The 15,075-nt window shown below is 45.9% G+C and overlaps 1 protein-coding gene across 3 annotated transcripts; it reads right to left on the minus strand.

Moving 5' to 3' along the window:
• Window positions 1-3,026: 3,026 nt before the first annotated feature.
• Window positions 3,027-14,797, minus strand: LAX1 (lymphocyte transmembrane adaptor 1). 3 transcript variants are annotated; one of them, XM_025405039.1, is made up of 5 exons: window positions 9,538-9,598; window positions 8,330-8,439; window positions 7,759-7,869; window positions 7,091-7,170; window positions 3,027-5,284 (listed from the first exon to the last, which is right to left on the minus strand). In XM_025405039.1, the coding sequence occupies exons 3-5, from the start codon at window positions 7,838-7,840 to the stop codon at window positions 4,478-4,480; spliced, it is 969 nt and encodes a 322-aa protein (XP_025260824.1). In that variant the 5' UTR covers window positions 7,841-7,869; window positions 8,330-8,439; window positions 9,538-9,598; the 3' UTR covers window positions 3,027-4,477. The 3 variants fall into 3 exon arrangements, with proteins under 3 accessions (XP_025260824.1, XP_025260816.1, XP_025260806.1); XM_025405031.1 differs by lacking the exon at window positions 9,538-9,598 and adding an exon at window positions 14,268-14,797 and having other exon boundaries at window positions 3,789-5,284; XM_025405021.1 differs by lacking the exon at window positions 9,538-9,598 and adding an exon at window positions 14,539-14,732 and having other exon boundaries at window positions 4,400-5,284.
• Window positions 14,798-15,075: the final 278 nt, after the last annotated feature.

Raw genomic sequence — 15,075 nt, forward strand, 5'->3', positions numbered from 1 at the left:
TTATGAGTATCTTCTCTTCCCATGTGCATTCTCCATTGTCCCAACAGACTTCATTTACAAAACACGAGTTCAAAGATAAGAATTTCTTTTTTTTTTTTTTGAGACGGAGTCTCGCTCTGTCGCCCAGGCTGGAGTGCAGTGGCCGGATCTCAGCTCACTGCAAGCTCCGCCTCCCGGGTTTACGACATTCTCCTGCCTCAGCCTCCCGAGTAGCTGGGACTACAGGCGCCCGCCACCTCGCCCGGCTAGTTTTTTGTAATTTTTAGTAGAGACGGGGTTTCACCATGATAGCCAGGATGGTCTCGATCTCCTGACCTCGTGATCCGCCCGTCTCGGCCTCCCAAAGTGCTGGGATTACAGGCTTGAGCCACTGCGCCCGGCCAACAAAGGTAAGAATTTCAAGATGGCAACAGCACAACATTAAACCAAGTGCAGGGCCCTTCTGAGTGCCAGGCCCCATGCAACTGCTCGGCCAGCGTGCCCAGGAAGCTGGCCCTGCATGGGAAATCGCGCTCTTGTGAAGGGCTCCAGGTTCCTTTCATTTCTCCTGGAGAGTCAAAGAAGCACTGGAGATAAAAAGAAAAGGTTAGAGTTTTCTGGCTATGTTGTCATATTCTTCTGAAATGATCCTAACCCTTCGGGTAGAGACAGACATCTACCTTCCCAGTCTGGAGCTGGGAATGCTGAAGGAAACGATTGGCAAGAGGAAAGGGAGGCCTGTTTACTTCCATTTCCCTCTAACTTCAGGGGAGCAGGACACTGGGTTATTGACCGAGAGTTTCTGGAAATATTTGCAAGTCAGTATAGGCCCTCAGCCCACAGGAAACCCAGAATTGACGATAAAGCCTGTCATAGTAAGGGGGTGCTGAAGGAGGACAGATGCCAGATGGACAGCAAGACCTCATCTTCCGTTCACCATTAGAGGGTAGGAGTTTCTAGAGGGAAGGAGGGAACTTAGTAAACCTCTGTATTTTGTACTAAACAGTATCCCGAATGAAGACACACAATCAACATAATATGGGTTTGAATAATTAGTTCACTTTATTTAACTAATTAAGGAATCAAAATGGGTTAGTTATCTTTGTTTGTTTGAGGCAGAGTCTTGCTATCACCCAGGCTGGAATGCAGAGGCAAGAATACAACTCACTGCAGCCTCGACCTCTTGGGCTCAAGCGATCCTCCCACCTCAGCCTCCCGAGTAACTGGAACTACAGGCAAGCACCACAATGTCTAGCTAATTTTTGTATTTTTTTGTAGAGTTGAGGTTTTACCATGTTGCCCAGGCCAGTCTTGAACCCCTGGGCTCAAGCCATTTGCCTGCCGTGGCCTCCCACAGAGCTGGGATTACAGGCGTGGACCACTGTGCCTGGCCTTGGTTATCTTTATATCTACTTTTACATCCTATCCTAATCTTGAAAAGATTTCCTCATATTTAGCATTATCGAGTGTATGAGATAAGACAATTAGTCAAAATTCCCTGGCAACCAATGTGAGAAAACAAAACCATAAATTGAAAGAAACAAATTAACATTCAATAAAAAATTTTTCATTGATTCATTTGCAAAAAATTCTTAAAACAAGAAATAAACAGAAAAGTTACCTATCTAATAGGAGACAATCTACAGTGCATTAATCATTCTTGATTTGGAAGAGTATGTAAGTGTGATTGGCTGATCGCGGTATCCAGCTTGTTGGTGTGTAAACAAGCAAGAGCTGCCTTAGGGCCCAGCGTGGTGGCTCACGCCTGTAATCACAGTACTTTGGGAGGCCACAGCAGGTGGATCACCTGAGATCAGGAGTTCGAGACCAGCCTGACCAACATGGTGAAACCCCATCTCTACTAAAAACACAAAATTAGCCAGGCCTGGTGGTGGGCACCTGTAATCTCAGCTACTTGGGAGGCGGAGGCAGGAGAATTGCTTCAAGTTGGGAGGTGGAAGTTGCAGTGAGCCGAGATCATGCCATTGCACTCCAGCCTGGGTGACAAGACCAAAACTCCGTCTCAAAAAATAAAAAAGAGCTGGCTTAGTTTATTCCAGGACCTGCCCCCAACTGATACGTTGTCCCTCCCACCCTTAATGGGTGACAGCTGTCTTCATAACTTCTAATTTAGATCCCATAACTTTTCATCCCCTCTTAGTTATGAGAATTCTCTCATGCCAACGTTTAAGATTTTGTTCAGTCCATTTAAGCTTCATTCTCACATAGGATACAAACTTCTCCTTACTTGACTATGGGGTTGTCCTTTCTCTACCCTTGCTGCTGCCCTGGCTAACCCTGCTTGGTCTAACCCTGCTTGGTCATCAGTACCAGACTGTCATGGTTCCCTCTGTGTGGCATGAATTTAAATGCTGGCCACTTGGTGGAGTAATGGTCTGTTTTCACTCACAACACTTCTGACACCAAATGTGTGGGGTTTTTCCCCAACAGCCGACCAATTTTCCAGCTTTCTGGACACCAGTTGGGTGTCCTGCAATTCAATTCTTACACTAACCTGCCTGTCCTTATCTACAATAGTTTGACTTATTTAACCCAAATATATATATATAAGTAGTTACAGAATTGCTAAGCCATGCCTCTGTGAGATACAAATTTACCAACCAGAGTGCAGTTTTTGTATGTAGTTCTTTGTGTCCTTATCTACAGTTACAAGTCAAAACATTGCTTTCCAATTTTAATTGTCAGTTCTTTTTTTCTCCATCCCTTTCAGTTAGTTGATATCATACATTTATAATACAATTAGATTCCTTTGCCACAATTTGACATCCTGGGTTCCCTTGACAGTCTGTTCATTTTTTTAAAATTTAAAATTTGCATATAAAGCCCCTTTGTCTAGTGTATAGTTTTTTTTTGTTTTTTTTTTTTAAAGACAGTCTTGCTCTGTCGTCCAGGCTGGAGTGCAGTGATGCGATCTCGGCTCACTGCAACCTCTGCCTCCCAGGTTCAAGTGATTCTCCTGCCTCAGCCTCCTGAGTAACTGGGACTACAGGCGCACACCACCATGCCAGGATAATTTTTCTATTTTTAGTAGAGACAGGGTTTCACCATGTTGTCCAGGACAGTCTCGATCTCCTGACCTAATGTTTCACCTGCCTCGGCCCCCCAGAGTGCTGGGATTACAGGTGTGAGCCACCGCACCCAGCCATGTGTATAGTTCTTGTGTTTGCAAATGGATATAGTCATGTATCCACCACACGGTACCATACAGAACAGCTCCATCAGCCTAAAAATTCCCTTTGCAGCCCATTTGTAGCAAACTTCCCTCCTTTTCCCAGACCTGGCAACAACTGATCTGTTCTTCATCCCTATAGTTTTGCCTTTTCCAGAATGTCATATAAATAGAATTGCAAATAGAAAAGCATGTAGACTTTTAGGCCTGGCTTCTTTCACTTAGCAAAATGGATTTAAGATACGTCTATATTATTGTGTGAACCAAGAGTTCATTTTTTTCTGTTGAGTATGGATAAACTCAAGGAATGGATATCAACAGTTTATTCAATCACCCATTGAAGGATATCTGGATTACTTCTAGTTTTTGGTAATTATGAATGAAGCTGCTATAAACAGTCATGTGTGAGTTTTTGTGTGAACTTAAGTTTTCAGTTCACTTGGGTCAATTTCTAGTAGTGAAATGGCTGGGCCATATGATAAGTTATGCTTATAAGAAAAGGCTTAACAGTTTTTCAAAGTGGCCCTGATGCTTTGCAATCCCATCAGCGACCAGTGAGGGTTCCTATTCTTCTGCATCCTCACCTACATTTGGTTGCCCACACTTTTTTTTTTGAGAGCGACTCTTGCTCTGTCACCAGGCTGGAGTACAGTGGCACAATCTCAGCTTGCTGCAATCTCAACCTCCCCAGCTCAAGTGATTCTCCTGCTTCAGCCTCCTGAGTAGCTGGGATTGCAGAGGCACACCACCACACCCGGCTAATTTTTGTATTTTTTGTAGAGAAGGGTTGTCCAGGCTGGTCTAGAACTCCTGGCATCAAGTGATCTGCCCTCCTCGGCCTACCAAAGTGCTGGGATTACAGGCATGAGCCACTGCACCTGGCCTGCCTATACTCTTTAAAATGTAAATTGTCCACCCCACTCCACTCCAACTTCTTCCTTCCTTTTGACCTCTACCTGGATTATACAATAATCGATACTCCTGCTTTGCAGCCTGTTGGTATTAATGAAGGTAATAATCTTAGAGTACTGTGCACGACTTTCCTGCTTTCCTCACAGTTCTAGGAAGCAGTTTCAGCAAACGTTCTTAGGCTGGCGCAGGAGATAACTACACACTGCTTGAGAAGAATTCCCTTCTGGAATTCCCAAACCTCTGCTTTTGTGTGGCCTCTTAGTTCCCTGCTCATCTCAGCCTCTTTTTAATCTAACCAGTGAATCCACTGAAGCACTAAGGTGATCACGGGTCTGCACCAGTCTATCCCATAAGATAGACTACTTGATGTGGCTTTACGGCTGGGTATCTGGGTCTTCATTCATCAGGAAGGAGCTGAGTGCCAGGCCCCTGCTCAGAGTCCCTGCCTCCTAACTGGGCAGTTAGCACATTCTCATAATCATTGGAGTCCTCATTTGACATCTCTTCTCTATGTTTCATCTGACTGTTCTCACTCTGTGTGAATGGCTGAAAGTCTGCATAATCCCCTGAAGCAAGGGATGTCCTTTTGACACATCGGACGGGGGTCCCTGGATCATCTGTCTTGTCCTCAACATGACCTATGTTTGAGGATGGCACATCTTTCTCAGCCTGCTGCTGGCTTCCACTGGGATCTGCTGCTGGAACATTTTCATAGTCTCTGCAGCACTGAAAAGTCACCCAGAGCTGCCTCTCCTGGATGGCACCGAGATCCAACCCTGTCATGTTGACATAGTCATTTGAGGTCTGAGAAGAACCTTCTCCATTGCTGAGTGAATCACTGTCCTCAGTTTCTGGAGAATACAAACTGGTGCAGTCACCAGCAGCTGCACAGCCCTCATCTCTTTCCTCAGTAAACTCCAGCTTCTGGGCACTGGGAAGAACAAAGAGATTTCTGGAAGGGCTTTTGGTAGAAGCTAGAGTCTCAGCAATCTCTTCTGCTGTGGGGACATTGACATACTCATGCGAATCCTCTGAAGAAATGCTTGTGCAGTCTCTGGAAGCTCTGACATTGATGCAGCGTGCTGAGGGAGTGAGGCTCTCACACATCTGGGGGACCATGGCATTATCATAGATACCCACTGCGTACTCCACGGCATGGACGTGGGCTCTATGCTCCTGGAAGGCATTGCCTGCTTGGGAGGGCTATGAGGAAGAAAAGGAAGCCAGCAATCAGATGCAAGCAGAAATATGGACAAAGCCTTTCTTCTTGGCAGATACCACTGGTATAGTTCACTTGGCTCTCCACCTCGAAGAAAATCTCTAAATCAGGGTCCCGAACTGCAAGGCTCTACATGCCAGGTAGGTATAAGGGAAGAGGGATGAGTTTAAGAAGAGCAACAGTGCAAATGTGATGATAAATTGCAACTGGTTTTTGGCCACAGTATGGGAATCAATTTTAGGGGTGGGGAGCGGGTGGGACAAAAGTATTATCAACCAAAGAGCCCATTGAGAGGCAGTGCAACGTAGTGGCTAAAGGTGAGGCTTAGACTAAAGGTACAAATCCTAGCCTCACCACTTTGTGCCAAGTGAGTATGAGCACCTGACCTAGTCTCTCGGTGTTTTCATTTCCCAATTTATAAAATGAAGATTATCATAATATTTACATCGTAAGTTTGTTTTTATTTTTGTTTTTGAGAGGGAGTTTCGCTCTTGTTGCCCAAGCTGGAGTTCAGTGGAGCGATCTCAGCTCACTGCAATCTCTGCCTCCCATGTTCAATCGATTCTCCGGCCTCAGCCTCCTGAGTAGCTGGAATTACAGGTGCCTCCTACCACCGCCTGGCTAATTCTTTTGTATTTTTAGTAGAGACAGTGTATGTTGTGTTACCAGGCAGCAGACACACAAACCTGTTGGTCCTGTAACAACCTCATTTGATCAAACACTTTCTACATCAGCTACAGTGCTGAATGACTTACAGATATTTCTGCTCCTGAGGGTAATTGAAATAATTGACATAAGCCCTGGAAGTAATATCCAAAGCAGGGTCGTAAGTGTGTTTTGAGCACCAATGGCATTCTTGGAATATTTGCATACCCTCCTGAGATGATTACTTTGAAGGGAGCGACATTCATTTGAATAAGCATGTTGTCATGTCTTTGTTAAAATAATCAATTGGCAGGGCATGGTGGCTCACACCTGTAATCTCAGCACTTTGGGAGGCCAAGGTGGGCAGATTGCTTGAGCTCAGGTGTTTGAGACCAGCCTGGGCAATATGGTGAAACCCCATCGCTACACAAAATACGAAAGCTGGCCAGGCGTGGTGGTGTGTGCGTGTGGTCCCAGCTACTTGGGGGACTGGAGTAGGAGGATCGCTTGAGCCCAGGAAGCAGAGGTTGGAGTGAGGAAAAAAAAAAAAAAAAAAAAAAAATGGCTGGGCACGGTGACTCATGCCTGTAATCCCAGCACTTTGGGAAGCCAACGTGGGCAGATCACAAGGTCAAGAGATCGAGACCATCCTGGCCAACATAGTGAAAACCTATCTCTACTAAAAATACAGAAATCAGCTGGACGTGGTGGCACAAGCCTATAATCCCAGCTACTTGGGAGGCTGAAGCAGGAGAACCGCTTGAACCTGGGAAGCAGAAGTTGCAGTGAGCCAAGATCACACCACTGCACTCCAGCCTGGGTGGGAGAGCAAGACTCCATCTAAAAAAAAAAAAAAAACTACATCTATACATACCAATTAATTTCAGTTCTGACATTGTGCACTTGAATATCTGTACCCTGGTGCCCTTTTTAAAATTCCAAGCACTTGCCTCTGTCCTTAATTTTTCTTTTTGGGTATAGGGAGGCCCTGAGGCTAGTCTTCCCAATTTATTAATAGGACCGCAGGGCGAGCGCCAAAGGACATGCTGTTTGTTTGCAGTGAGACCAGATCCAAGCCCTATAACTCTTTCCCCTCAGTTCTTCTGCCAGAGACATGTCATTCTCCCAAGAAGCATGACTCTTACCACATGCTCAGGGCTCTCAGAATTTCTGGAGAGGAGGCTCTCAGTACTGAAAATGCGCATACTCCTTGACTCATGTCTCCCTGAAAGGACAGAGAACAAATTCTGAAGATAGCGAGTCCTCTGAGTGCTTCAGCCCAAATAATCCCTGCATCATGGATGAACTGGGTTTATATGGTGTCTGGAATTTCCAGCCTTGGGTCCTGTGTTCTCCTGTGTTCTGAGGTCAGAGCTATGGGGATGACACTCTGAGAACCGGAAGCCCCTCAGCTTCTGTGGCATTGGCGGATGCTATCACGGGGATTGGGAGACTGAGAAACACGGTCCTGTGGGAGAACCTCCTCCCCGCCCCTCCTCTGCCTGTGATGCTGGCACTGAGTTCTCCTCCTTTGTGTCTCCCCATGCCTGGACACACTTGGCTTTCTTCTGTTGCCTTAATATTAAGAAAAAACAAAACTCCCAGCTCAGATGACCCTCTGCTCCCTCTTTGGAGCCCTCCAGGTTCCCCCGGAGTTGCAGCTGACGGTCTGTCTATCCCATTCTCCCTGATACTCTCTGAAGGGCAAACAGGTTTGAGAACTTAGAGAAAGTTGCTTCTGGAGGGTGAGAGGCACATTCTGGGAGTGGAAGTTTGAACATCTGGACTCCATAGATTAGAAGGAAAAACCTACCTAGGTCTTCCTGTCGCCAAGGCAAGATGTCATAAATATTTTTGGCTCTTTGTCTGGTTTGTGGCAGAGTCAGCAAGGGCATGACGGTAACTCGGAGGTAAGGAACTTGCCCTGCAAGGCAATGAGAGAGATGGGAGTCAAGGCAGGGGTCAGCTACACAGAGTGAAGGAACTCATGGGAATGAGATGGCCCCTGGATATGCTCCCCATCCTTGCCAGTTCTCAGAAAAATACACTTTCAGATTTGAGTTTTCATTTGAGTGAGAGGAATAGGGGATTCCTATTTGAATTTTCATTTGAGTGAGAGGAATAGGGGACTTGATGGACAGAAAGTAAAGAGGAAACTGGACACAGGGGCACCAGGGCAATGACTTTCCCAGGGGAACTCCATCAGCACTGGGCCTTTGGAGCCACAGTTCAGGATCTTGAGTGAGGCAATGACCAGTGTATCAGGTAAGAACTGAGGACTCCCCAGGCCAATAGTTTATCCCTGGTAAATAAGCTGGGCTTTACATTCCAGGCTAGATTATTAATTCTACTATGTCTCAACTCAGGACAAACAAGAGACTCACGCTTCTTCCGTTTATTCCAGTTCCACAGGATGCAGAAAACTGCAACGACCAGGAGGATGGCAAGGAGTCCCGCGAACCCAGAAAAGATGTTGCTGATCTGGTCTTTATTTCTAGAAAAACAATCAAATGCCATGTGCTAGCTGTAGGAGGGTGGGGGGGCTGGAGGAGACATTTCCTTCAGGAGTTAGAGCCTGAAGATTTGGAATTGGAGCCGAGTGAAAGAAAGCCCAGGTGGGGTGTGGTGGAAGAGAGGGTTATCTCTGAATATTGACTTTATGAAGAGAGGGAACTTGGACAGGGGAGAAGGGAACTGTTCTTTTCAAATGCCTACCGGGTGCCAGGGGTTCGCATGTGAAATTTAACCTCCTTTCTTCCTTTCTTCCTTTCTTCCTTCCTTTCTTCCTTTCTTCCTTCCTTCCTTCCTTCCTTCCTTCCTTCCTTCCTTCCTTCCTTCCTTCCTTCCTTCCTTCCTTCCTTCCTTTCTTCCTTTCTTTCTTTCTTTTATTTTTTATTTTAGGTGGAGTCTTTCTCTGTCACTCAGGCTGGAGTGCAGTGGCACGATCTCAGCTCACTGCAACCTCCGCCTCCTGGGTTCAAGTGATTTTCCTAACTCAGCCTCCAGAGTAGCTGGGATTACAGGCACGTGCCACGACGCCCAGCTAATTTTTGTCTTTTTAGTAGAGACGGGGTTTCACCACATTGGCCAGGATGGTCCCTGTCGCTTGACCTTGTGATCCGCCTGCTTTGGCCTCCCAAAGTGCTGGGATTACAGGCATGAGCCACCGCGCCCGGCCCGTGAAACTTATTTAATCTTTACAACAATCCTATCTCACTTTGTGTCCAAGTAACCTGAGCTTTAGATTCAGAAAGGTAAAGTAACAAGTCAGAGATCACCTAGGTAGGAAGGAGCAGAGAAGAAATGTGAATCTAGGTCTGTTTGCGTCCAAAGACTGTGCTCTTTCCACTCTGCCACACTGTCCTCCAAACCTGCAAAGTCAAAGTCATTTGGCCTTGCCCTTTCTCATTCCCTACTCGTGGCCTTCCTGGCTTGCTTGGAGGAGAGGATTAGTCAATTTACAATTAGGGAGTGGCTCTGTGACAGAGTCCATCTTGCATGAACTTGAATAACCCCCGGCACCAATTTGTGGAGCTGGTCTCCAAGCAACACGCTGTTGTGTGGAGTTTAACCAATTCACGTTCTGTGCTACCTTGCAATTCCCTGGCAGGGCTGGCGTCACTGCTCAGTTTTGCTTGGGTGTTGAAATGCGTCCAGATGATTACAACTCCAGATGGCTATGCCTAATGCAATAGAAAGCTGCCAACTGAAGTTACAGCAGGACTCAGGAACTGACGTGCTACCCCCAATTATTAGAAACCAGGGCATTTAACAGGGAAGGTTTTTGTCCCCTTGAGTTTTAGGGTTATTTATACAACTTTCTTTCTTTCCTTCTTTCTTTCTTTCTTTCTTTCTTTCTTTCTTTCTTTCTTTCTTTCTTTCTTTCTTTCTTTCTTTCAGACAGAGTCTCGCTCTGTTGCTCAGGCTGGAGTGCAGTGGCATGATCTTGGCTCACTGCAACCTCTGCCTCCCAGGTTCAAGCGATTCTCCTGCCTCAGTCTCCTGAGTAGCCAGGATTATAGACACCCGCCACCACGCCAGGCTAATTTTTTTTTTTTTTTTGTATTTTTAGTAGAGATAGGATTTCACCATGTTAGCCAGGCTGGTCTTGAACTCCTGACATCAAATGATCTGCCCGCCTCAGGCTCCCAAAGTTCTGGGTACAGGCGTGAGCCACCGCACCCAGCCTATCCAAGTTTCTAGTGGGCATTTCTAACTAGCTGCCTAACAGACATCTCAAACCAAAACATCTCCCCACATAAACCTGCTACTCCCCACATGTTTCCCATCATCTAGTGACTTAGTCAAAAACCTTGGAGCCATTCTTGACTTGGAGCTCTTTTTCTTTCATGCCCCACTTCCAGTCAACCAATAGATTCTGTCTGCATTACCCTGGGCATTTACCCCAAACCCAACCACCTCTTGCTCCTCTGTTGCCACCACTTGGGTCTAAGCCACTGTGTTTCACAGGAATCTTTGTAATAACGTTCCTGGTTGGTTTCCTTGCTTTAACTCTTGGCCCCAACATACTATCTTCACGCAAAAACCAGTGTGATAATTCTAAACAGTAAGTCAGATCACATCCCTCCACTGCTCGTCACTCTCCGTGGCTTCGAGTAACTTAGAATAAAGTCTATAGTCCTTCCTCAGTGACGACTTTATGGCACAATATGATCTGGCCTCTGCCTACCTCTGACCTTATTTCCTACCACGTTCCCTCTGACTTTGACTACCAGGATCCCTTGCCCATGCAAAGCACAGTTCTGTGTCAGACCTGCCACTCCCTCTCCCAGGAACCCTCCTCTCCCAGCTGTCTGCATGACTGAGTCCCTCTCATTCAGGTCTCTTCTGAAATGTCAAATGTCATCTCCTCAGACAGGTCTTCCATGGCCACACCCTATTACTTGCAGTCCCCTTGCTGTGCTCCATTTTTTCTTCATATCACTGATGACTGATTGATGTATCTTTTTTTTGAGACGGAATTTCGCTTTTGTTTCCCAGACTGGAGTGCAGTGGCACAATCTTGGCTCACCGCAACCTTCCCCTCCCGGGTTCAAGCAATTCTTCTGCCTCAGCCTCCCGAGCAGCTGGGACTACAGGTGTGCACCACCACGCCTGGCTACTTTTTGTATTTTTAGTAGAGATGGGGTTTCATCATATTGGTCAGGCTGGTCTCGAACTCCTGACCTCAGGTGATCTGCCTGCCTCGGCCTCCCAAAGTGCTGGGATTACAGGCATGAGCCACCACGCCCAGCCTGATTGATTGATATTATACATTCATATGCTTACCTGTTTATCATTTTTTTATTAAAAAAAACAAAAAACCAAACAACAACAACAACAACAACAACATTGAGACAGGGTCTCTATGTGTTGCCCAGGCTGGGTTTTGAACTCCTGGGCTCAACTGATCCTCCTGCCTTGGCCTACCAAAGTGCTTGGATTATAGGCATGAGCCACCACATTCAGCTCTGTTCTTTATTTGACTCTCCCCTTTGACTATAAGCTTCCGGTAGTTATGGACTTGTTTATCCTGTTCACCTAGTGCCTTAAATAGTGCTTGGTACTTTGTAGGGCCCTGATGAATATTTGTTAAATGAATGAATGACTGAATTAATAAATAAATGAACTAACATAGAAATAGTTTTAAGTGTAGTACAGCCGTTATGGAAAACACTATGGAGGTTCTTCAAAAATTAAAAATAGAACTACCAAGGCAGGGCGTGGTGGCTCACGTCTGTAATCCCAGCACTTTGGGAGGCCGAGGCAGGCAGATCACCTGAGGTCAGGAGTTCGAGACCAGCCTGGCCGACATGGTGAAACCCTGTCTTTACTGAAAATACAGAAAAAAATTAGCTGGGCGTGGTAGCACACGCATGTTTTCCCAGCTACTCAGGACGCTGAGACAGGAGAATCTCTTGAACCCGGGAGGCGGAGGTTGCAGTGAGCCGAGATTGTGCCATTGCACTCCAGCCTGGGCGACAGAGTGAGACTTTCTCTCAAAAAAAAAAAAGAACTACCATACGAGCCATATAATCCAATAATCTCACCACTGGGTATATATCTGAAGGAAATGAAATCATATTTGAAAGACATGTCTACACTCCCATGTTCATTGCAGCATTATTCACAATAGTCAAAATATGGAATTAACCTAAGTGTCCATCAATGGATGAATGGATGAAAAAATGTGGTATATATACTCAATGGAATACTAGTCAGCCTTTAAGAAAGAAGGGAATCCTGTCATTTTTGACAACATGAGTGAACCTAGAGGTCATTATGTTAAATGAAATAAACCAGGGAACAAAAAGACAAAACCAGGTGATCTCACTCATGTGGAGTGGAAAGCTAAACTCATAGAAGTGGAGAGTAGAGGCCGGGCACAGTGGCTCACAGCTGTAATCCCAGCACTTTGGGAGGCCAAGGCAGGCAGATCACCTGAGGTCGGAGTTCGAGACCTGCCTGACCAACATGGAGAAACCCCGACTCTACTGAAAATACAAAATTAGCCAGGTGTGGTGACTCATGCCTGTAAGCCCAGCTACTGGGGAGGCTGAGGCAGGAGAATCGCTTGAACCTGGGAGGTGGAGGTTGCAGTGAGCCAAGACTGTGCCATTGCACTCTAGCCTGGGCAACAAGAGTGAAACTTTGTCTCAAAAAAAAAGGTGGAGAGTAGAATGGTGGTTATCAGGGAGGGGTTGCATAGAGGTTGGTCAAAGGATACAAAATATCAGAGAGAAAGAATAAATTAAAGGGATCTGTTGTGTAACTTGATGCCTATAGTCAATAAAAATGTATTGATGGACCAGACGGGGTGGCTCATGCCTGTAATCCCAGCACTTTGGGAGGCCAAGATGGGTGGATTACCTGAGGTAGGGAGTTCGAGACCAGCCTGACCAACATGGAGAAACCCTGTCTCTACCAAAAATACAAAAAAGTTAGCCGGGGGTGGTGGTGCATGCCTGTAATCCCAGCTACTGGGGAGTCTGAGGCAGGAGAATAGCTTGAACCTGGGAGGCAGAGGTTGCAGTGAGCAGAGATCACACCACTGCACTCCAGCCTGGGCGACAGAGCAAGACTCCGTCTAAAAAAAAAAAAAAAAAAAATCAAAAAACAAAACAAAACAAAAAAAGTGTTGATGACTATAGTTAATAAAAATGTGTCATATTCTTGAAAATTGCTGAGAAATTTTAAGTATTCTCACCACAAAAGAAAATTGTGAAGTAATGTGTATCTTAATTAGTTTAATGTAGCTATTGTACAATGTATACATATTTCAAAACAACAGGCTATCATGATAAATATATACAATTTTGATTTGCCAATTAGAAATAAATAAAAATGAAGAAATAGTTTTGGAGGGATGCTTCAGGCTTCTGATTTTTGTGAATTCATTGCTCATCAATACACATGTCTACCTGCAAGTGACATGTGTTTGCCATGGTAATAACATTTATTTTCCCAGACAACTGCAATTTTATTTTATTTTTTGAGACAGAGTTTCGCTTTTGTTGCCCAGGCTGGAGTGCAATGGCATGATGTCGGCTCACTGCAACCTCTTTCCCGGGTTCAAGCAATTCTCCTGCATCAGCCTCCCGAGTAGCTGGGACTATAGGAGCGCGCTACCACCCCTGGCTAATTTTTGTATTTTTAGTAGGGACGAGGTTTCACCATGTTGGCCAGGCTGGTCTTGAACTCCTGACCTCAGGTGATCCGCCCCAGCCGCCCCCGGCCTCCCAAAGCGCTGGGGTTACAGGAGTGAGCCACTGCACCTGGTCAGCTACCAATGTTTTTAAAGTTTCAACTGTGGGTGGATTTTTAATTTTGTTTGTATGAGATTGAAAGTAGTAGCAGTAATTTATACCCACGATTAGTCCTGTAAGATTTTACATCCTAAAGACATATCTGTATTATATTTATCACTCCATTTTTTATTCATGACAAGTTTTTGGATCTCAAAACACATCCTTGGAAAACTCAGCCTTTTGTTTCTGTCATGGTGACACCTAGGAAAGACTGACAATAGGGTTCAGGGCCTCTGAGAGGTGAGAAATCCAACCAGTCTAAGCAACTAGCTTTAAGGACCAGCGTTACCACAGTTTTTCCTCTACCAAATATCTTCTTTCTTTCCTCAATACCTTCCTTTCCCCCTAGCACCCCTGAGCAAATGCCTCCAAGCCTAGAGTTTGGTGGTCTTAGTAGACCCGAGCCTGGGTGTTGAGAGGAGACAGCACTGCTGTGTAAGAAGCTCCTAAGTGTGGACTAGGACCTTCTGCCTAAATCAGGGCAGGGTGGAGCTCACCACCCTGAGTCACTCACCTGTCCAGGCTGCGGGGAGTCACATGCAGAGTGCTGGACTCCAAGGTCCTCCCTCTGATTGTCGAAAGGGTTGGAGTGACACCATCCATTGTATCAGGAACCTTTGAGATGCTCTCTGGTTTCAGCTTCTAAGTTTCTCTTAATCATAATCAGTTAGCCAGCATGTCTGCCACTTCTCCCCACCCCCACAACAAACTGCCTATCTTGTGTCTACCTCTGAAATGTCAGGCCAAGTTGACCCAACATACAAAAGCAACATGTTTGGTTCTACCTGGACGTGGCTAATGCCCGCTGCAGGAGGTGCAATCTCATCCGGACGTGGTGCTTCCAAGTGAGGTGGCTCAGGGAGAATCTATGGCTTCTGCCTTCTGGTGGAAACATGAGGGGCACAGAGGGGGAAACTGCCAAGAGGCTCAGGAGAGGCTCCGTGAGAAGCTCATCTTCCTTCAACACCCAAAGCAGAGTGAAAAGAGCAAACCACTTTGCCAGAATGGAAACAGAGAGTCAGTCACCGGAAACGACACCACCAATGTGCTAATGAAGCACAGGGCACAGGAAACGCTGCTCAGCTCTTAATCTGCTAGAAGAAAACATATCTTCAACCCACCGTTCCCTGGGTTTGCCAGGTGCTCTGTGGTCTGTGATGAGTGTGATTAAAAATGGGGCAGGGTAGTAGAGAACTTGTGATTCTTCACCCTGGGTTTCTGAGACACTTAGAGTTTTACAAGTCTTCAGTTTTACAGTGTTTTCTAAGCAAGTTAAGGAGCACTGGAGGTTGCCTTTGAGAGTCAAATGCAGATCTCCGGGA

The sequence above is a fragment of the Theropithecus gelada genome, chromosome 1 (genome assembly GCF_003255815.1).
Source record: "Theropithecus gelada isolate Dixy chromosome 1, Tgel_1.0, whole genome shotgun sequence".
Lineage (NCBI taxonomy): Eukaryota > Metazoa > Chordata > Mammalia > Primates > Cercopithecidae > Theropithecus > Theropithecus gelada.